We start from the raw sequence: 24,645 nt of genomic DNA, 5'->3' as shown, positions 1-24,645 counted from the left end.
CTTCAGGAGCTGTGAGAAGCTCATACTATGACGTGGCCTTTCCAAGAAAGAATCCATTTTAAGAAGATAATTAGGACTATTTTTAGCTTTGCAGAGAGACTACTCACATCACATTGTTTATCATTAGAAAGATGTTACATGTTGGATGTTACAGAGAGAGACTAATGGATTCTAGTATGATAGATACTGTGTAATTGTTAAAATTGTGTTTACCAAGAGCTTTAATATCATTAGAAAGTACCTAAGAAAAATAACTAAACTAACCAAATAAAACTGGAGCTGATATAATTTCAATTATATAATAACACTGAGATACGATGGGGGGAAATATAAATAAAAGGTTGATTGTGGCAATTATTATGTGGTGAGGTTCTGGGTAATTATTAGCTTTTCTTTATTAGCATTTTCAAAATAATCCATAATAAGCACATATAATATCTATAATGAAGAAGAATGCTAATGTTTAATAAGCTTGGAATATATTTTCTCAAAGTGTAAGAGTTGGGTAATAGTTTGGTTTCCTGCTATGAAATGTTTTATAGAAAATTCTTTTTAAAATTTTTTTATTGATCTTATTGAGCTATACATTTTTCTCTGCTCCCCATCTTTCCTCTCCCCTCCCATCCTACCCTCTCCCATGGTCCCCATGCTCCCAACTTACTCAGGAGAATAATTATCTTTTTCTACTTCCCATGTATATTAGATCCATGTATGTCTCTTTTAGGGTCCACATTGTTGTCTAGGTTTTCTGGAATTATGAATTGTAGGCTGGTTTTCTTTGCTTTATGTTTAAAAGCCACTTATGAATGAGTAATGTGATATTTGTCTTTCTGGATCTGGGTTTCCTCACTCAAAATGATGTTTTCTAGATCCATCCATTTGCCTACAAATTTTAAGATGTCATTACTTTTTCTGCTATGTAGTACTCCATTGTGTAAATGTACCTTTGGATTATCAGTATGGTGATTTCTCAGAATATTAGGAAACAATCTTCCTCAAAACCGAGCAATACCACTTTTGGGTATATACCCAAAGGATGCTCAATCATACCACAAGGACATGTGCTCAGTTATGTTCATAGCAGTACTGTTTGTCATATCCATAACCTGGAAACAACCTAAATGCCCCCAACCAAAGAATGGATAAGGAAAATGTGGTACATTTATAGAATCTTCTAATACTCAAAAACAGCTACTTTGAAAGGTGAAAATACCAGTCATAAATTACCAATAGATGCTTGACCTTGTCACAAAAATTTGGGTTTTCATAGTTAACTTTGCACCTTTCCTGTGTATTCCAGCTTCTACATCTGTACCTGAATCAGCTTTAAAATGGTCCCTTCCTGAAACATGGAAAGACGTCGCAAAAGGCTGGGGAGGATACAACCAGACCCTTCCAGGACCTGGTGATGACGTCTTGATTTTACCCAGTGAGTGAGAGCAGTTGTGAGTGGAAACAGACAAACCGAACTGAACCAGATCCAATCAGCGGGAACATTTCATGGTGTAATGCAAGACAGAGAAACAGTAGAAATGAGTAGCTACTTATTTTTATGACCCCTTAGGGAACTTGATATAGGAGAGAAACTTTCTAAATTTTTTGAGGAACCTTTATATTGTTTCATATAGTGGTCGAATCATTCCCACTAGTAGTGAACGAGTGGTCTTTCCCCCTGGCCAGCATTTGTCAGCATTTGCTTTCTTATTGGTAGCCATTTTGCTAGGATGGAATCTACAGTGTAGTTTTGATTTTCATTTTCTTTATGATTAAGAATATTGAGTACTTTTCACATATGTATTGGATTTGTACTTCCTTCTTTGAGAACTATCAATCAAATTAATCTGTTTATTTAATGACTAGATTATTTGTTCTTTTGGTGCTTAGTTAAATTATTTGTTTGGGTCCTAGGGATTGAATTGAGAACTTTATATATCTTATGCATGCGCTCTACCCCTAAGCTACATCTCCAACTCTTTCTCTTTGTACATATATTCTAGATATTAACACTTTGACATATGAATAGTTGGCAAAAATTCTACTGTTCTGTTGATTGTCTTCACTTCTGAAATTGATTCCTTTGTATATTGTACACTATTATTAGTTTTAAAAGATTTGAATCAATGGAAGAGAATAGATAAAGAAAAAAGGTAATTTCAGAAATACACCAAAGCAATCTGCATTTAAAGCATTTGTTTTCCTTAAGGGAACGTCCATTGAAGTTCCAGGTAACTAGAACATTTATATTGAGCACCACGAAACTTAATTCCAATTATGGTCAATGTGAATATTTCAAGGTTACAGTAAACAAAAGATTTGCAGTTGGGAAAGAACACTTGTCTATCTGTGATTCACTAATAATGTCAGGCATTTACTGAACACTAACTGTGTATCAGGGCTATTCTTTGCCTATGTAGTTAACCCTCACAAGGACCTTGTAAATAGAGTAAGGTTATTGTCTTCATTATACAGACAGGGAGACAGAAATTCATGGCAGCTGAGTAACATACAAGCTCAGAGTTGCACGATTTGCAAATCAGAAGAGTGGGGATTTGAACCCAAACAATTTGATTCTAGTGCCTTATTTTTATGCAGCAGAGCTTGTTTTCTTCCCAAAAGGACTAAGAGTAAAGTAAAAATAGAGTACATATGTTGTTCATGTTATTGACAATGGCAGAGTCAGACAAAGCACCCTGGTCCCTTGGATGCCTTTAGTGATGTGTTGTAACCACATAGAAAGATGGATGCCAAGCCAAATGAGCTGTCAAATGCAAACTTGAAATATCGTCATCCCCATTATCCACCTATGTCTTCAATGGAGGATGGAACTTTTTGAATAAATAGGCTTATGATTCATTCCTATACTGCAAAGAGAAAAATCTCTCCTCCCTCAGACTTGTCTTTGATGAATCTAGCCAGGAGATTTGCCCCAGACTGTGGTTTTCCCATGAAGCTGACGATTTCTCTCACTCCATGCAGGAAGTTCATTGCCAAGCTTTTAGTATCTTTGGGGCTTTGATGAGGAACAAACAGCAGCAGTCTCAACGATCTTGCTTGGCGTTGCAAACTATGTTGACTGTGTGCTCTGTTGCCTGGGAGCCCTTGGCGTTTTCCTTTTTCCTTCATCCCAGGCATCATCATCAGCTCAGATGACAGGCCTGAGTTCTCCAGGAAGCTGCTCGGAAACACGCAAATCTATGCTGTAAGGAAAGGAGGGCTGGGAATTCAGCTGTGGGTGTAGGATATATATATATATATATATATATATATATATATATATATATATATATATATGGTATCTTTTAATCCACCCAGCTGTGTTACTATGAGAAGGAAAGAAGAGAGGGGTTTAAAACATCCCTGGTTATTGTTTGTAACATTTTGCATTCAAGTAAGAAGAGAGGTGAGAAAAAGGAGCCCTGGAATAGGTAATGAAAACCTTGCTCTTTGCCCATTGTGTTTCCTTGCTCTTGTACCAGCAGATGGCCTCATCATGCCCAGCAGTTAAATCCACTTGTGCTTTTCAATGTTCGGTCTGGGACAGGAGCTTCTGTGTTGCTTTTTTTTTTTGACAAATCTTGATATTCTGGCCTCTGGTGGGTCTTCATGTTGAATCTATTTCCAGTGTTTCCCTGTAGATTTATTTGCCTATGCCTGAATTTTTCACCCTTTCATGACTGCTTTTGTTTCCTTAGTCCCCAAACTTCTTCGATTCAAGTGGGTTCACAAGTTAGATATTATCTGCTACTTGGATGGAGGGCATGAGCTTAATGCTGTCAGCTGTAATTGAACAGCAAAAGCAAATCTCTGAGGTTGAAAGGTTTTACACAGTACAACTTCAAGACTGTACAAGTCTGTGAAAAACTATTTCTTATCCTTTGAACAGATTCCTAAGAAATGTGAATTAATTTTTTTTCTGATGACAGCACTTGGGGTGTGTTACCTACTATGCTCTCCCATGGCGACTTTTTCACTTGGTTCTTACAACTGCTTTGTAAGTAGATCCTGTTCCTATCCATGTTTTTACAAATGAGGAATCTGGGACATGGAAATGTGAGGTCACCCACTCAGATTCCACCCAGTTAGTGAGTAAAGACGGTCAGGCAAGAAACCAGCACTGAATAACTGAATATTCTTCTCTCTCCTTCTCCTTCTCTCTCCCCTCTCTGTTTCCCACTCATATGTGCATAAGCATAGTTATACATATGAATATACATACAGCACACACACACACACACACACACACACACACACACACACACACACGTGCATCGCAATCACTCACTGGGACTCAAACCCAGAGCCTTGTATGTTCTAGGCAATTACTTTACCATTAAGACCCATACCTAGCTTTCTTTATTGCAGCTCCCTTTCTTTTTAAAGTTACCTTATCTACCTGTTTTGATCCATGAAGATCAGTCTACTTTACACAAATATTTTATTTTAATATTTATTTTTCACATTTTTCCTTTAACTTGAAATAAACAAACCAATTTGATGAATGACATATTTGCTCTTGGAAAACCAGAGGGGAGTGGAGGAAGAAACTGGGCGGCGGTGGCATATGCCTTTAATCCCAGCACTCGGAAGCAGAGACAAATGGATCTCTGTGAGTTCGAGGCCAGCCTGGGCTACAGAGCGAGTTCCAGGACAGGTACCAAAGCTACACAGAGAAGCCCTGTCTCAAAAAACAAAACAAACCAACCAACCAACCAACAAACAAAAACCAACAACAGAGGAACTGCTTAGATGGGAGCCTATCACAGTGAGCCATTGGTAAAAATCATTTGCCTTATGTCTGAGTTTATTTATCACACATTTAGGCACTGAAAGTGAGTAAGCTATACTCACTCTCAGACTGCCACTGATTTAGCTGTGTTAATAAAACATACAATGAATGATAATAATCTCAAACTACAACAAATGCCGTGTGCCTAGATGCAAACTGTCTTCAGTGAGGAGAGGAAAAGTGGGTCTTGGAGGAAAAGATATGTGAAATGGACTGCGAAAGATGGGGTACGAATTCAAAGCACAATTATAAGACGCCAGGAAAATGGGGAATTCTCAGTGGATATAGCGTGAGCCATCAAATAGGACAAATCTGGGTTTCCTATTCGATTCCTGACATTTACCAACTGTGTAAATGACCCTCATCTATATAACATGAGGACTAAGATTAATATATCATAATATTAAGAAGATGAAATGAAATCTCATCAGCCCACATGTCCACTGCTTCAATTGTTTGTAGTAATGGAATCGGAGGTGAAGGCTGTGATTTGTGGTGTGTAGGAGTGCTCTTTCCCTTTCTCTTTGCCACCTGACTGCCCCTCTTGGCCTCTGATATTAGCGACACTTTGTATTTGCTTTCCAAAGGCTTATTATTTAATTTTCACAACATCCTTGGGAGCTAAATAGGTAATAACTATTATTACAGTAAAAACCCATTTTTGCATAATACGATTTTAATGGAACTGCTGATTTTACAAAATGAAAGTGACTGGTAAAGAAGATTTAAGTGATACTTTTGAACCTCTAATATAATTTTATGGTGTTTTGTGTATTTTAATTCATTAATAAAGGAAATGTGTAGAACATTCCCATCATTATTCAAATAGAATAGCATAATTTTTCAATAAAATTCTTAGAGTAAATTGCCTATTTCCATTTTCTGGGAAATCAATTTTATGGAATGACCTCAGACCCATCCTTTTCCATAAAAACAGGGCTTTACTACCCCAGTACCAGGCACCACTGTCTACCAGTCTAAGGCACCACTGTCTTTATCAGGATGCTATTTTCCTTTAAGGTGGTCTGTCTTTATTGACATTGGACTCCAAGAAGGCTGTAAATATCTCCCTGTGGTATTAAAAGCAGTAAGCTGAGGAGATTGTGAAGAATCTTGATCTTGTGGTTTAATGCATGATAATCTTGCTTCTTACGTCTATGTTGCCTCATCAGTGCTGGAAGAATTAGCTCTATCCATTCTACGTGTCCTAAGTATTGAGAACAAATTCTATGTAATCTAAGACACCAAAGCAAAATCTTCCTAAAGAACAGTCGATCAATTGGCAAAGCAATTCATTTAACTTTTCACTTCATATAGTGGCCTGTACTTACTTGAGAGTGAGAGGATTTATATAAGAGGCTTCCAGAATATCTTCTAGACGAGCTCTCTCTGTCTTGGTAAACACACACACACACACACACACACACACACACACACACACACACACACACACACACTACAGTGAGGTTTTAATGGAAGGAGAATGTGTCATAATCCCAAAAGATAGGATTCTACTTCAAAGTATCTGGGTACATGTCATGTACCCTCTGGAATCTTTCTCAGTGTGTATATGATGGGAGAAGTCTCAGTTTCGTTTCCTCTCTTGCTTTGAACTAGTCTTATTTGATGACATGAATGGGAGGTACTGTTTTTCTTTTATAATGGTCCTTTTGTTTGCTCTGTTTTTCAATACTTGGGTACTTTGAACACCAGAGAGTCCCCTCAAAGCCATGTGGCATTCGGGCATGGCAACATTTAAGGCATTTCCTGGTTAAACTGCAAAACATTGTAAAATATTGGTGATGTAAGGCAAGATGGTTATACCTAGAAAGTAATTTATGAAAGGAGAGAGTTCTGTAAAATGATGCCATCATAAAATTGGTTTCACTTGGGGTGGGGAAATGGTCAAATGGTTAAGAATAGGTAGTGGTCTTAGCAGAGGAGACCTCTGTTTTGGTTTCCAGCACTCACACTTGGTGGCTCACAATTACCTTCAATTCCAAGTCTAGGGAGACCCAATGCTCTCAACTCCATGGGTACCTGTGCTCACACACACATACCCCCAATAGACATAAAGAAAGCAACCATGAATAAATGGAAGTAATTGACTTCCCTTACTTCCTTTGTTTCACTAGTTGAGCCTATGTCTAATTTAGGATGGTTTGTATATACATAAATATTTAGGTATATGGTACCATTTATAAAGCAAACATTATATACATTTATAGTGTTTCTCTAGCTGGAATAATTCTTATCATTTTGGTCTTGTAACACTTAGGAGGTTAAAAAAAAAAAACAGTCATGGAGACCACCACCCACATCTTCTGGTTTACTAAGAAATGGGAAACACGGGCTTTTAGGCTTGAATTACCAGAGTCCTTATTTTGATACATGGCATTGGAATGTGTGTTTCTAGTTGTGAATATTCTGTAGTTCTATCATTATCTTCTAAACTCCCCAGAAACCTAACCATTTAAAATATACATTTTATTTTGCTCACAATTTGGTGGAGGAATATCAAACTAGAGTGTTTCCATTGAGGTTCTCGTCCGTATCATCAACTATCATGAGATGGCGTCTGGGATGGCCATCTACAATCTCAACTTGAAGGACTACTCATGCGACCTGCTGTTAGTATTGGTTAGTGTTTGACAGCTTATCTAGGAAAACTGGTTAAGAAAACTCTGGTACTTTCCTCATAGAGTTTCTATTTGGAACTTCTTGGCTTTTCTCAGAGCATGGTGGTGGCATCCAAGAATGAGTAGCCTAAGTGAGTGCCACCAGAGTAAGTGGGCCATGAAAGTTATGTAAAACACATGCTCTTTCCGAGCCAGTCCTTACAGCCTCAGAACTTTCTTTCACATTCTGCTAATCAGGAAAGGCCCAAAGTTCAGCTCAAATTCGTGGGAGGAGTGCTAGTCTCCATAGCTGACAGAGAAGACTAGCTAAGCATTTACATCTGTCTTTAATCTACCACTGTATGTGTGTTTACATGTGTGTATGTGTATGTAGATAATTAAGAGCAGATGTATCTGACTCGATTCAAAAGGTGTTTAGGGCTAGCTAAGCTTGTGTTGTCTTTCTTCTGTGGGCAGATTTTTACTTAGGTTATGTTAGCCTGTATGAATCATAAGTTCAGAGCCCTGGGAGACAGATTGGTCCAAGGATTGAATTTCCTTGTCTTTTGTGTTATCTGTAATGCTTAGTGTTATGGCCCAGCCTCCTTTCTTGTAAACGATAATCTTCAGTACTTCAAAGAAACTAGGCTTCTAAGGTAACATCCCTTATTGTGACATTGGGATGTACAGCAGTGTTTTGGCTTCCATCTGTGCCCACAATCCTTACACACAGCTAGGAACCTCTCTGAAGGACAGAGGACTCTGGTGACATAAGCAGATAAATTAAAAAAAAAATTTAGAGACCTATATTTCAATGCAGAAAATAATGAGACAACAGTTACACTTTGTGGGGGGACATTATTTTGACCATGAAGATAGAAGGCATCTTGAAGGAAGGAATATAATAATATTCCTTATTATTATAAGGAATAATAGATAAACATACTTTTGTCATCAGATAGAAATCAGCAAATAGAAAGAGACTCTAAAGCAACAGATGGAATTCTCTCTGGAAACGAAAGCTTAGGAAACCTTCTGTGACCTTCGTACATCTGCCACAGAAAAGAGAAACTGAGAGTTCCTTGTAAGTTGTAGGTATTTCGACAGTTGTTTCTAGGAAGTTTGTTTTACTATATTGAATTACTAAAAATGTGCTGTTTAGATTTACTACCTGAAGTAACTTAAGTACAAAAATCCAATGTGATATTGAACCTTAGAGAGGGGGGATTATTAGGAATTTATTTGCTTCAGTTGTTTGTATTTTTCTTAGTATTAAGTAAATACTTGTTAATTCACATGGAATTTTTATATTTATAAAATATATGAAACTGTTGAACTGGCAAAAAAAATTTGGTGGCTATCAGGATGTTGCAAGAATATTATAAATTGTAAAATGCTGCTAAACATGTCAATATTATCATCTCAAATTTTTATGCCAAGGCGAAGAATAGAATTTTAGTCTCCTCATTTCAACCCTTTTCTGTAAATTGCCTTCTAAAATGTACAATGTGAATTTTAGAACTTTATTGGCTGTGCTTTAGACCTAGGTCCCTAACAAAGGATTGAATTTATGAGATGAAACACTGGAGACAAAGAATTTACATAGCTTTCCCAAGGGAAGAATACCAGTGGCCCAATTTAGCCAGCAAGTCCTATAACTCGGTGCCCAACCTAGAAGTATATAGATTGCCATGTTAACTTGAGATCTATTTTTTCTCTATAAAAATGAAATTTCAATTATAACAAGAGAATCTACTTTTGTTTCCTATAAATTAAAAAATGAGCATAAAAATGTAAATAATGATAGAATAAAGTGGAGATAGATTTTCACCCTTTCTCTGATTCCAATTTGTCAATCTCAGCTTGACTCAATCACTGGGCTAATTAGGGCTCACTTAGACGCTTCTCTTGGGATCCAAACTCCTGTAGGCCCTGACACTCTTTATGGCTTGCTAACTTGGTGGAACTAATGAGAGTTTTCTCTAATCGAGTAGTTTTTCAAACCCTTTATATTCTCACTCACCTGAGAAACGTTCTCACTGTGGAAGTCCATTAATATCAGTATCATAAACTGCAGAGGTTTCAGGAGGGGGCGTACTTGTCCATGGTGCACAGATTTGGGTGGGTTGAAGGTTAGGGATTTGGTGAGCATGAGGTAAAGAGACCTGTGTTTGTTTTGACTCTTAACATTCTCTAGAAAAATCACTGCTTTTAGTACTTTTCTTTAGGCTATTACAGTCTCTTAGAGATCAGGAGCTACTGAACACCTTGTGAGTTAGAGGAGAGGAACACAATAAGTGTATCTAGATGAGTACTCATGATGTATTTCTTTTTCAGATTAATCTCATTCTGTGGTTGCCAAGACAATGTTTTCCTCCTGCACAACCTCTGAAAATGTAAACTTCCATGTGAAGTTTATAGCTGCTTCTTTTGTTATTGTTATCTTATCTTATGTGGTGTGTGTGTGTGTGTGTGTGTGTGTGTGTGCACATACTCTATGGTACAGTTGCCGAGGTGAGAGGTTAACCTTAGGTGTGGTGCCTACCATCTTGTTTAAGACTGGCTTTCTTGTTTGAATATGCCAGGCTAGCTTCCAGTGATTCTCTTGTCTTCCTCACATCTTGTTCTAGGAGTCCTAAGGTTATAAATGTATACGAACAATTTCTGGGTGTGTTCTGGAGATCCATATTCTGGGCCAGACACTGGTGTCGTAAGCTGTTTAACCCACGTCTCCTGGACCTACTATGCGTTAAGATTTTAAAGTAAACCTTGGTCCTAGTATTTCAAATTACAAACCTTTATGTAAATGCAATGATAACTGTGGAAAAATACATTTATTATAGGGAAATCAGAATTGTTAAGACTTGGCAATTTATCATTTATGCAGGGGAAAGGAAGTTGAGGTAGGGAATGACCAGATTGCTTGCACATGAGTTGGCACACAGGCTAGGGGTATTCTTTATAGAATGGAGGTTGCAGGTTAGATGTTTTAAATAAATCATCACCTGGGAGACAAGATTTGAGGCATCTATATGAGAAATTATCTGAATTATGATGCCCATTGGGCATATTTTGGACAGAATAGCTAGATTAGATTTGCCTATGGCTATACCTGTGAGTGATTTTCTATATTAGATTACAAGACTCACCTAAAGTGAGGGTGGTACTATACTGTGAATTGGAGTCCTGGACCAAATAAAAGGAGAAAACAAATGAGCTGTAACCTTCATTGACCTCTATTTCCCGACCAAAAATACAGTGTGATAAAATGGTCTCCTGCCTCAGTGACCATCCATGCCTTCCTTGCCTGTTGCCATGTTGTCCCTGTCATGAGAAAATGATTCCTTTGAGTGATACATAAGAATAAACCCTTTCTCCTTTGAGTAGCTTTTGACAAATATTTGTCACAACAATGAGAAAGGTAGCTAAAGTGTAGTAGGAAGTCTCTGGTTTGTTCCCGGTGGTCAGCCCTGAAATAACCACACAGAAAGTGTATTAATTAAATCACTGCTTGGCCAATTAGCTCTAGCTTCTTCTTGGCTAACTCTTACATCTTAATTTAACCCATTTCTATTAATCTGTGTATCGCTGTGGCTTACTGGGGAAAGTTCCATCTGGCATCTGTGTCTGGTGGGGTTACATGGCTTCTCTTGACTCTTCCTTCTTTCTCCCAGCATTCAGTTTAGTTTTCCCCACCTACCTCTATTTTGCCCTGTGCTGGCCCAAGACAATTCTTTTATTAACCATGGTATTCACAGCATACAGAGGGGAATCTCATATCACTACCACACTGGGGAAGGGACAGATTTATCAAGGAACCATTCTTTGTATATCTATTCAAAATTTTGTGTGTGAATGCCCAGATGGTAACAGGAGTTATGGAGCTGGAAGCTCAGCCGAAAGTTCACTGGGAATGTTGGTTTAGATCTGATGATCCTGGAAGAACTAAGAAAGCCTTGAGAATACAATAAAGGTTGGAACACGGGAGCTGCTGCTGCTAGGTGTGAGGAGGAAGAAGAGGACATCTTGGGTGAAGTTATTATTTATGAGGCAAGAAAAGTTATCAGAAAAAGCAGTTCTGGAATGAGAGGTTTAACACTGCAAGGAGCAATTACAGATCGTTCAGTGCTGTTAGCAACAAACCAAGATGTTCTAAGACTTGAGAGTAAGTTATGTTGTTCTTGGGTAGCTCCTGCAAATCAAACACACAATCGACGCAACATTTCTTGTTTGTCTTAGAGTTTTGCATTAAACTAAAAGCTGTTGGTTCCTTGTGAAACTGTGGACTTTCAGTGTGGCAAGTTGCTGTGGCTTGCTCTCTGATTATAATGCCAGCACGGACTTCTTTTCAGGAGGCTGCTGTCATAGGTACAGTCTAGATGATTAGCCAATGCATGCAGTTATCAGTTTACCAGGAAGGTAGAGTCAGCTATGTCCTGCAAGACATTATGGTCATTTTCTATAGGGTTATAATCTTATGAAAATTATACATTTAGAGTGTGACTACCTCTTGCAGAAGTAAACTCATATTATTTAAAACAGACGGTCTTAGTAATTTAGAACATTGATGGGTTCTTTTCAGCTGTAAACACTGAGAGCAGCACCCAATGAAATGGAAATTAATTCAGGAGCATTATATTATAAATAAATCCCTTGAAAATCATTATAAAAATATGTGACTATCAACCCTAGTTTTTTTTTTCAGGAATGAAGGGTTTACTGGGGTTCAGGACCTTAGTGATAAAATCTAGAAAATATGAAGTCAAGGAATATATACTGCTATCCCAATGAGAAGCCATCACCTTTTAGCTTGTCTTATCCTGGATTCTTTGTATTACAACCCACTTGCCAAATTTTCCTCTTGATAGAAACATATACCCACTTTACCTAGTTTTATTCCACAGAGACCACTGTTTTATGGAATTAATATTCTCTGAGGAGATGCTGGCATTTCTTGCAAGGGAAGGGGACCTGAGTGATTACATATGCACTTCCCTGCTGGCTAGTGCAGGGGGTGTGAGCCAAACAGGGAACAGTGCCCATGGAGGTTTGTAATGTAGAGCAGGGCTTTATTTGCTTGCTCTAATTGAATTACTCTTTTGCTCTTTTCTTTATGGTCTGTTTTCCATGCAGATATTTTTGGAATGCAGAATTAAATAATTCATGATTTCCTTATTATTGGCTTTGGTATAGTTGCCATTTCTTGAGTTGATTATACTCCCTTGAGGGGACTTCTGGATTCTTCTCCTAGGCAGCATTTAATGATAAGAATTTGGCCAAGTAGCTGGGCATCTTAGGTGGAGAGGCCAGCAGGGGCAGAAATTTAGGTGGCTCTTTTTTAAATCTTGGACTGCCACACTGCCATTCTGCTCGGGGTTTCTTAATGCCTTTTGTGGCATCAACCCCTTCAACAATCTAGTGAAGAATTATCTTTCTCAGGATAATGGTATGATACATAATTAACCTGTTAGAATTATAAAAGAAACCAGTTTTATTGATATAGTTATGAAAATGTTTAAAACAAATTTTGTTATGTAATCATTCTCTTTTTAGGATTAATAGTAATGTCTCATGTAAGGTCTAATAACTATCATTTCAATGTTGTTATTGCTAAAATTTTGCATAAAAGTCTGCCATTAATTCTGTCCCTTCATTTGGTGGTATGTTTTTCCTTCCTCAGTGGGGCTCATTCTTCTCCTCTTGAATCTTTACTTTGATGATGTGCTAGATACAATAGACACTTAAGTTCCTGGAGTTCACTGGCTGGGTAGCAAGAATTCTTGCATAAAAAACCATGCACCTCACTTGCTGTTGGGATATTTCCTCATGTAACTCAGTTCACAGGGAATAGCAAACTATGGGAATCACAAACCACATACAGAGTTTGTGCTTGTCCCACCAGTTAAAAGTCCTTCAGCAACCAACATCAATTTCTAGAATTCCTGTAAAAGCTAGACAGATGTGAAAATCCCTGCGATCCTGGCACTCTGGAGACAGAGACAGGGTTTCCTTCACAAGCTAGCTCCACGTTAATTGAGAAATATTGCCTCAAATAAATAAAAATGGAGAGTGACTGGCTGAGGGAGATACTCAACAACCAACTTCAGACCCCTACATATGTGCACACACATGCACACAAGTACCTGCAAATACCCTTGTACTCCTACACATATGAACATGCCCTCATCAGCACATACCAACACAGATATACAGACAAAAGAAAGGGTAATAAATACAGAGTAAATTACATACCTGAATGGAAATGCCATAATGAAACCTCTTTGTAAAATCCATCGTAATAAAAGACAAAGAAAGGAAAAATTTCTTGGATTTATGTCCCCAGATTTAGACATGGAGACTACTCAACTTAGAAAGTACACTAGGGTCTAGCGAAATGGCTCAGTGGTTGGGAGCACTTGGTCTTGCAGTGGACCCAGGTTCAATTCCTAGCACTTTCATGACATCTCACACCTGCCTGAGGCTCAGATTCCAGAGGATTTGACATTCTTTCTGACCTCCATAGGCACCAGGCATGCACATACATACACAAAGGCAAAATACTCATAAATACAAAATACAAAATAATTAATCCATAAAAGGACACAGAGAGACACACAGAAAGAGACATTCAAAGACTGAGAGGGAGAGAGAGAATTGTTAAGTGTGTGACACCCAATGTTTTTGGTTTTATTATACAGGTTTATCCTCATATTTGCATTTTAGTTAGTTGTTTGTTTGTTTACAGCATCAGTAATTCCTATCTGAAGCTGTTTACCAGTGTTTATTTACATGAAAACACCATTACCTGATAGTACCACCAAGTGTCTGGAAAAGAGCATAGGGCTCTGTTTTTGGCTCCTGTTTTTATGGAAGTGGAATAGCCCATTCAGTAGCATTTTAGAGACAGCAACAGCAACAGTATGTGCAAAGGGGGATCGGCAAAGATCTTGCAGAGGAGTTGTTGGAGGTGATAGTGTTCTACATTCTGCCCAGACGAGCTGGCTGTGCCAATGGCAGACATTTCTCCGTTCTCTTCTTGAATATCTTTCAAGAAGATACCCATGAGGTATTTGTTCTCATTTTTGTGCTTCCAGTGTCTGCATAGCTCTGGGATAGTAGCTTTGAAGAATCACCTAAATTTCACAGATCCCAGAGAACGAGTGTCAGGGTTCAGCTGCTTCCACAAGGTTCAGTACTTACTATTGTGGCTTTTTTTAAAAAACTGTAAGTATGAGACAATAGGCACGGGGACACATGAAGGCACACACATATTTTAAATGGGGCTTGAGTTTAGCAAGGACACTGGTAGTAAAAGAATAGATACATACTTCTGATATAAAGAGAAGATTCTACATGGCAGTTTGTGGTGATATTTTGTTTGCGATCTTACGAATAAAGCTTGCCTGAAGGTTAGAGTGGGGAGCTAGCCGTACTAGTTAAACATAGAGGCCACACAGTGGGACACAGACTTTTAATTCCAGCGCTCTGGAGATAGTGGCAGATAGATCTCTGTGAGCTCAAGGACACCCTGGGCAACCAGAGACTGATTCAGTCTAACAGAGAAACAAAGCCAAACAGAGGTGGCTCACACTTTTAATCCCAGCACTAGGGAGATGGAGACAGACCAGACGTGATAAGGCTGGGTGCTGGGCAGAGAGTGGAATGTAAGGCGGGAGGAGATGGGAGCTCAGGATTCAGTCTGTGGACTTGCAGAAGTAGGACACCCCTTTCAGTCTGAGGATTTCATAGAAGTAAGAACTTTAGTGACTGCCTCTTTGCTTCTCTGATCTTTCTGCGTTAGTCCCCTAATATCTGACCCTGGGTTTTTATTATTAAGACCAATTAGAATTCACGCTACAGCAGCCCTTTAATCCCCTAAAAAAAAAACAAACAAAGAAAATAATTCCAGAAAAGCAAACCTGTGTCAGAGATCTCAGAAGTCTGGTAATGTGGGGAGACGCTCAGCAGAGGCTGACTTGGGTACCCATGGCCTCCCTTCACCCCTCAGGGGAGATGCCTTGCCTTGCCTCCATCCCCCTGACCCACTCAGGTTATCTTTCTGAGACTAGAAAGAGGATCAAGGGCTTGATGATGACTAATTTCGTCCTTGCTCCTCACACTGGTGCTGGGAGCTGATGGGAGGAAGCGACTCCTGTCCAGATAGAGTAGATGGGCCTTCAATCCTTACTGGCTACATAGCTCACGACATATCCACGGACACATTACCCCTGGTTATTTTTCTCATCTCTGCCTTTCCGTACTAGTTGATCTGCTCTATTTACAAAATTGAAAGCATGCTGGCAGGGACATACAGAAAATATAGGGGGAATCCTTCTGTTTGAGCCATGTGTTTAATGATAGTGGGCACGAGCTCAGAAAAAGTGCTGCCTACTGCCCTTCCCTCTGACTTGTTCTGCTAGCTTCCTTGTACACCTACCCACGAGCCCTGAGACTATGTTGCCACAGTGGGCTGGGCCTTCACACATAAGTCATCTCTTACGGACATGGCCATAGACCGACCTGATGGAGCCAATGGAGGTTGTTTAAATTGGCATTAAAGACCAACTAGAACACTATTTGTATATACTTTATTACATAGCCAGTGTTTTGTTTTTTTATAGGATTATTGTGGCATGTGTATGTATTTATCAGCTTATCACTACATCAAGAAATAAAATAATAATATTTGATAACATATACTTAAAATTTTATTCCCACCGTCTCCATGAGTGAACGCACCCCTCTCGTTCCTGACTTTCTCCCTCATGTTCTCGCTCCTTCTGCTCCTCATCGGGACCTTGGGAGCTCAGTCCAGTGCTCCAATGTGGGGCTCAGTCACCTTCCCCATCTGTCGCCAGCTCATGGAGACGGTGGGACAGAACTAATGGGAGATCACCAACTCCAGTTGGAATGGGACTGATGGATCATGCGACCAAACCCGTCTCTCTGAGTGTGGCCAACAGCGGGGGCTGACTGAGAAGCAAAGGACAATGGCTCTGGGCTGGGATTGTTCTTCATGGACGGGCTCTGTGGGAGCCTTCTCAGCTTGGTCGATCACCTTCCTGGACCTGGGGGGAGTTGGGAGGACCTTGGTCTTAGCATAGAGTGGGGAACCCTGATGGCTCCTTGGCCTTGAGAGGGAGGGAGGGGAGGTATGGGTGGAGGGGAGGGGAGGGAAGGGGGAGAAGGAGGGGAGAGAAAGGGGAGAAGGAGGGGAGGGAGGGGGGAGGAGGAGGGAAGGAGATGGAAATTTTTAAATATATAAAAAAAATAAACCATGAGAAAAAAAAAATTTTATTTTTCTAGTAAAGGTGTATTTAGCATTTGTTTGAGTTTGACAAAACATACTCATATTTCAAATATGAGTGTGCTCCATGCAATATTAAAATGTGTCATATATGATATGGTTTTTATTTATTGTGCAGTCAATCTATGGATCCCTGAGTGGGCCAGGAATCACTTTAGAGCCCATACAGGCCACGACTTTGAGGCCCTCTTCCTGCTCAGTCTGAGTATTCGGATTTTAGACTTCACCATTTGCTTAAACCTGTTTTCCTCTCTTCATTCATCTCCCTTTTCCTGGTTTCCTACTCTTATTTTTTAACATTGAACTACTGAAGTATACCTTTGAATCTCAGTTCATTTAGTCCTCCTCTGCCTGCGTTCCTATGATACTCTGGCCATCTTCCTATAGTAAACTATTATTACGTAATAATTTCTTGCTTTTATATTACCTGGAGGTCAAAGGGATATTCCTCATTTCTTTTATTTGTCTACCAGGTACAATATAGGGTTTGTCATGCTGTAGATGATCAGAAAGCAGGATGTGTTAAAACAAGAAACTGAGAACGCTGGGCAGGCAGAATCCCATTCGTTCTTCTTAATGTATTTCCAGTGATCTGGGGACACATGAACAGGAATATGCCACACAGAGAACTTTTGTCAACAGGAATGGAGGCCTTAATACAGACATTGGAAATGCTGGCGTGGGACTCCTGCAGCTGGACCTGATCTGGACCCATTCAGCACAGTATTTATTCAGAATTCCTGGGTCAGACACTCCTTCTGTGCCTTTTCCCCTGGGGAAGAAGATGCAGCATGCCAGAGAGGGAGGGTTCCTTCTTTTCTTAATAGAGTTCTGGCTCAGGTAATCTCAGTAGGTGCCTCTTGTTTTCCTTCACCCTTGGCAAGCCTGTGGCCTCTCACTCAAGCTCCTTTTGCTTTGCCTGTTTCCTTCTCCCTTCACCTCCCACCTGAGTGCTTGACGGCCCCCCTGTGGCTCAGAACCCTAGGATATCTTGGGCCTGGTGTTCTTTGCCAATCAGGAGTTTAGAGCTCACTGGGGATTCACAGCCTCCCCTGCCTGCAAGCCTCCTGTGGCTCAGCATCCAGGATTTGACACCCCTCCTGTGGTTTCAGTAAGGGAGCAGCTTGTGCATCTGTTCACTGGGAAATGGTCTCAGAGGGTTACCTTCTCTCATTTGCATAGCGTGGATGCACCTGTTTCTGTCAGGTTTCTTTTTTCTTAGTGAAATAATAAGGAAAGCTTGGAACAGTAACAACCCTGGTGCCAGCTGGACAGGATGGCATTAGCCAACAAGAAAAGGCCCGAGTTGTGCTATCTGAGCTTAAATACCAGTATTACTGAAGGAATCAGCTGTGACTGAGGGGCTGCAGATGGGCCTGACATTCTTTGAGTCTTAGTGTATGTATTTGGTGTGTACTTAATGAGATCTTGCCAGCTTGAATGGTTCAAAATACTTTCTGACTCTTTTAAAAATGATCTTATTCATCAGAAAGCATCCCTCAAGGGAAGACTGTAGGCAGAAAAAGCTTGGAAGGTGTTTCCTAAAAAGCAGAAAGGAAATAGTTAAAAGACTTTAGACTGCTAAAGAGGGCTTTGGCTATTTTTTTTTTTAATATGAGGAAAGCAGCAGTTTGTATGGAAATCACAGGTTTTATACATTAAGTATGGTTATGAGTCGTTTCCCCTAAAGCTGCTTAAGAAATGTGGCCAGCCTCCCACACCCCAAGGAAAAGGCCCAGGACTAAAGACTTACATGGCTCCCTGCCAAGGGCTTTCAGGTAACAAAGGGAAGGCAGAGACTAATTCTTTCTCAGAAAATATAGGATTTGATTGATAACATGTATTTTGGTACTTCATGTTTAGTCCAAGCCTCATCAAAAAAATAAAATTAAGAGTTTTTATAGACTGGATTATCCCAGTATCTTCTATTTCCCCTTTAATGGCAACATCACTCATCACAGTCAAATGCAAACCACAGTTCTTATTAATGAAGATTGTGGCAGTCATTTTCCATTGCTGTAAAAAAATGGCCAAGAAAAGGAAGAAACATTTATGTTGGCTCATCATTCTAGAGGCTTTAATCCATTGGTGACTGTCTCAGTTGCTGTGAACCCGAACCACAGAAAGTGAGGCAGTAGAGTAACATCACGGGGAAAGAAGTGGTAGGATAGCCTGATCACTTGGTGGTGACATCACAGGGGGAGGATGTGGTGAGATAGCCTGCTCACTTGCTGGTGACATCACAGGAGGAGGGAGCGGTGGGATAGCCTACTCACTTGGTGGTGACATCACAGGAGGATAAAGAGGTGGGGTAGCCTGCTCACTTGCTGGTGACATCACAGGAGGAGGGAGTGGTGGGATAGCCTACTCACTTGGTGGTGGTCCAGAGCAGAGAGAATGGAAGGGGTAGAGACCCAATATCCCTTTTAAGGGCTTGCTCCAACTATGTCCCACCTCTTCATATCCCAATTAGCTGTTAGTTTGTCATCTTTAACATGTATCTGAACCAAATTAGACATTTTTAAAATGTACCAGGCCAGTAAGTGGTGCTGAGGCAGGGACTACACTGTTGAAATACCTCAATACAAAGTACTCGACTCAGTAATTTCTTAGGTTCCCACAGCGGGAGAATGGCTGGTTGAGATTTGATTGCTGGTCTGTACTCGCTACATTCCTTTGTTATCTCGGCCTGTTCTACACATTTCTGTGAGCCAGAATAAAAGATTAGCATGTTCCTCGTGTCATTCATCAAATTCTCTATTAATATTGGAAATTCTTAACAGACTTCTATAAACTTATTTAAAAATAACACATTGGAATTTCCTGTAAAAAATAAATTTACATAGAGATATAGAAATATCTAATAATACTTTAGTCTCCTCTTTACATTTTTTTTTCAACTTTTATTTGTGTGTACATGTTATACGATTATGTTTGTGTGTGTGTGTGCCCACGTGTGTGTGGGTGAATATGCATGTCACTGTGTGATGCATATGTGGAGGTAACAACTTGCAGTAATTTGTCCTTTTCTTCAACTGTATGGGTTCTGGGATGGAGCTCAGGTTGTCAGGCTTGGCAACAAACACCTTTACCCATTGAGCCATATCTTCCTCCCATATTTTTTTAAAGATATGCTCAAGTATAATCAGGTAAGTTTCCTTGAAGGAATACAAAGGTAGTTCTGCATGCACATTTCTGGTTAATTTATGCAAGTCAATAAGTATGACACCCCACAGCAACAAAATAAAAGACAATAGATGCAGAAAAGACATTTCATAAAACTCCAACCTTTTTTGTGAGAAAAGGAAACCTCTCTGAATAAACTGGTTTAAAGACTACTATACTTCATCCTACTAAAGGCAACTATGACATACACCAGCTAACATTATCATGGATAAAGGAAAACTAAAGTGTTCTGAAACTTGGAACTAACAGGAGTGATCATTTCTTCTACTTTTATCTGACATACTGTTGGATATCCTAGCCAGAACAACCAGGCAAGAGGAAGTTTTGAAGGGCACCCAAAGTGAAGAAGATGAAGTCAAGTTATCACTGTCTATAGATGGCACGATCTTATATGTAAAAATGGCATATAATGGCCCCTGAAAGTGGTTAAAGCTAATAACAATGTAGCAACGTCCTCTCTCTCTCTCTCTCTCTCTCTCTCTCTCTCTCTCTCTCTCTCTCTCTCTCTCTCTCTCTCTGTGTGTGTGTGTGTGTGTGTGTGTGTGTGTAGGAAGTGAATGCATATGCCACTGTGTGTTTAGGTCTGAGAACAACTTGTGGAAGTTGTCTCTCTTCTTCTCCTCACATATGGGCCCTGGAAATGAAGCTTAGCTCACCAGATTTGAAAGCCAGCACCTTCACCCACTCACTCACCTTTCTGCTTTAAAGCTTTAAAAATAGGCAGCACGTGTTTCTCGTTCGAAGGCACAAAGGAATATTCTTTGCAGTTTCTCATTAGGTTTTGTTTTTTGTCCCTTCCTTCCTTTCCTGTAAGTGACAAGGCTGCTTGCCCTTTGGGTGTCCCTACCACAGATTCTGTGCTATCCACACAAAACATTCACATCTCATTATAGACACATATTTTCATTAGTTTCTACTTTTTCATGGACAGCACTTTTCAAGTGATTACCCTTGCTTAAAAAGAGACATATTATGATTATTCCATATTACTACATAAAATACTATTATCGCCTTTTAAATTTTAAACGTTTTATTCATTCTATATACCAGTCACAGTTCCCACTTCATTCCCTTCCTTCCTCCAGCCCACCCCCACTACCCGACATCTTCTCGGCCTTGACATAGGACTGCACAGTGTTCGCTCATTGTCATGATTATTCTGATGATTTCATCAGAGGAGTATGCTGAAAAGCCTTCAAATCTACTTCTTCCAAAGTAAAAAATCACCTGATCAGTAGCATCCAAAGAATTTCTTCTCATGTCAGGTACATACTTATAGTCCCAATATTCAAGTGATGTAACCCTGAGCTACACTATAAGACTCTATGTCAAAAATAAAGAAAAAAGTTACTCTCTTTGTGCAGTGGGAGCATTTGAATGGCGCTTGTAATTGTTTAAGATTTGATAATATTGCCATATGGATGAACCGGTACATGAGCCAATATTCACCAAAGATAATGCTTTCCCTTAGATTCCTGACTTAGAGAGTACCATATGCCCTTCATTGAAAAGAGGGATTTCACAAAGGGAGAATTCCAGTCCCTGTCTCAGTCACACAGAGATACTTCAAGAACTGGGATTTTGCCTGAACTTGTAGAATCTGGATAGTTTTGTCAAAATGCTTGGAATTATGAATAAAGATTCTAGCGAACCTCATAGTCTCTGAGAAAATATTTGAATTTAAACAGGAAGGGACTTGTTTTGAAAACCCAAGTAAACTCTTTTCTTCAGATTCACATAATTTACTGAAATCCACAGGCAGGCAGATAGAAGCATAAAGACTCTGGAACATTATAAATATTACAGATATTCAGAACAATGACAACCTCCACAGAAATTATTTGCACAATTTTGTATAATAAAATCATTTTATAAATTTATGAGTATTACATATAAATTGCTCTTGCTTAGCAATTAAATCATTTGCAATAGCATACTGAAGGGTATGAGCCAATATTTGTCAGGATAATATTTTAAGCCTTCTCAAACAATAAATATATATTCACCAAACAGTGTTCATAAACTTTAAGAGCAAACTAGACTCTAAATGTCAACATCTTTAAGGAACATAATAATGGTTTGGGGTTTTCCTCCAGTTAGAAAAATACATTAACAGCATGAGAGTAAGCAATCAACAGCAATGAAGAAAAATGAAGAACCCTATAGTTTCTGAATACATTTCCCTCTCTGTTTGAAGTGAAAACTAAACATGGGGCCTTTGCTTCCAACTCATGGGGAAATAAACGTTGGATAGAGAACATTCGCTGTACAGACCTTAGCCCAAAGTGCTTCATTCATGAGCAAATGAGTGTAGATTTCTACACTCTTTCTTCAGGGTTTAACTGTGAATTTACCTGAACGCAGTAGAAGTCAGTCTCGCCGGGCGGTGATGGCACACGCATTTAATCCCAGCACTTGGATCTGTGTGAGTTCAAGGCCAGCCTGGTCTAGAAGATCTAGTTCCAGTACAGGCTCCAAAGCTACACAGAGAAACCCTGTCTTGAAAAACAAAACAAAAAAGAAGCCAGTCTCATTGTTTTCCTTAGGGGAAAAAAAATCAAACGAAATTCACATAGGAATATGTTTGATGCCTAGTCTGGTTTTTACAAACTGTAGCCTGTAAAAATATATTAATTAGAGCAGCTGAGGGTTACCAGCTTTTTCCTTCCCACAAAATCCGTGTCCTTAGTCTCATATGCACTATTGGGTTTGGAGAGAGAACTTTATCCCCAAGCCTCTTGTCAGTCTATACTCATCCACAACGAACTGAAGAAATAGAATTATGTGACTAAAGCCAAACCTTGTAGCTTAACAGCTAATCTCAAATTTGTTGAAATGTATAATTATCCTTAGTATTCCAAGGTTTCATTTCTTTTCTTTTTACTGTACGTGACCTATTAGTATAAGCAGAGGTGTGTTTGGTCTATGTTTGAAATTCCAACTTCAAGTCAGCCTATATGAGGGTTTTGAGGCTTTGTGGAGGAGAGCAGCAGTCTCAGGTAGGGTTTCTATTGCTGTGATAAAATACCAGGATCAAAAGCCACTTGGGAGGAAAGAGTTTATTTCATCTGAGAGCTTATAGTCTAAAATCCAGGGAAATCAAGGCAGGGACTCAAAACAAGGCCATGGAGGAACACTGGTTCTCATAGCTTGCTTAGCTTCTTCCTTCCTTCCTTCCTTCCTTCCTTCCTTCCTTCCTTCCTTCCTTCCTTCTTCCCTCCCTCCCCGTCTCTATCTCTTTTTAATAGCACCAAGGACCACCAACCCACTGTGAACTGAGCCTTCCCACATCAATCATTAATCAAAAAGCATACCACAGGCCAATCTTATGCAAGCATTTATTTACTCAATTGAGGTTCCCTCTTCCAAAACGACTTTCAGCTTGTGTCAATTTGACATAAAACTAGCCAGCACAGGAGCACAGTACATGCCCTGGATTAAAACATAAGAGGAGGAAAGGTTTTTTATTTTCTTTTATTATTATGAAAACAGCAGCACTCCTTGGCATTTTCCTTTCAGAATTTGGAGTTCAGAGGATTGATCTGATACTGTAGGTAATTTTACTTAAAAACCCTCCTATTACACAGATTCACAATATTTTTTGTTTTTGTAGAACAGATGGTATAGACTAGAGGAAGAGACAAACATTGTATGTTAAACATTTTATTGATCAATTAAAATATCATAATTTAAAGTGTTGATTCTGCTGTGGGAATTATGCATGTCTGTAAAGGACTGGGGAAGACATTCAGAATATATGTGCGATGGGAATTAAGTGTGTGGTTTAACGAGGAGGGCTATTATCTCCCCCTTCTCAATCTCCCTCCTTGCTGTCTGTATATCTTTGTCTCTGTCTTTCTGTCTCTATCTCTGCCTCTCTGTATCAGTCTTTCTCTCTCTCTCTCTCTCTCTCTCTCTCTCTCTCTCTCTCTCTCTCTCACACACACACACACACACACACACATACACACACACACACTCACACACACATCAGGAAGGCAGATGGTTTTCTGTCAAGTTGTGAGGAACCTGGCTTTCTTCTTGAATCATGCCTTCAGGCCCTTTGCAAACTGCTTCTTTTGCCTATTTTTAAGACCAGTTTGAAAAAAGATGATAGTCAGGGGGTGGAATAAAGAAAGCACCTGTGTGGATTTGAGTTTTCTTTTTAAAGCAAGCACTAAAGCTTGCAGCTCATTGAACGGAGTGTTGTTCTAGGGAGAATGGATACTTATTGTCAAACACAGTCCTGTTCAGTTTTTCTGTGGGGAGGGTTCTCGTGAGTACCCAGCACCATTGTTCCAGCAATGTGTCTCCTTGACCCTAATTTTCAGTCATAGTAACCTTTCTTCCTGGTGAATTATTTATGTGTGAAAGCTCCACTATTCTTGGAGCATTGTTCTGGGCCATATTTATAAGTTATGATAATATCCCTTTAAGTTACACAAGGCCACAAAAGGTAGGAAGTACCACCAATAACCACAGAATATTTTCATTCTGATCTAAAAGTACTTTTCTTTTTAAAAAGAGGGATAGCTCGTTTACTTGAGATCTCAATGTCGTTACAATTGACTTTTCATTTGGTTAAGGTATTTATAGGAAAATGTTGCAGCTGAGTCTAGATCGAGAAACAAATACATTATATATGGAAGGTGCAGGAAAATGACAACCTACAAATGGTCCTTGTGTGCTCTGCTGTGCCTTGCATGTTCTTGCTCTTCCTCAGAAGCCTCATTTATGTTCACTGTTGG

The 24,645-nt window shown here is 39.4% G+C and overlaps 1 protein-coding gene across 1 annotated transcript in view; it reads left to right on the top strand.

Annotated features, from left to right (window-relative positions):
* Pkhd1 (PKHD1 ciliary IPT domain containing fibrocystin/polyductin) overlaps nt 1–24,645 on the top strand; it is a 380,278-nt gene that overhangs the window by 223,949 nt on the left and 131,684 nt on the right. The window contains exon 38 of the mRNA XM_038343811.1: nt 1,301–1,429. Coding sequence (XP_038199739.1) covers nt 1,301–1,429 — 129 coding nt within the window. The remainder of the gene's footprint in view (nt 1–1,300; nt 1,430–24,645) is intronic.

The sequence above is a fragment of the Arvicola amphibius genome, chromosome 9 (assembly GCF_903992535.2).
Source record: "Arvicola amphibius chromosome 9, mArvAmp1.2, whole genome shotgun sequence".
In the NCBI taxonomy this organism is placed as follows: domain Eukaryota; kingdom Metazoa; phylum Chordata; class Mammalia; order Rodentia; family Cricetidae; genus Arvicola; species Arvicola amphibius.
This window is presented reverse-complemented; position numbering and strand designations above follow the sequence as displayed.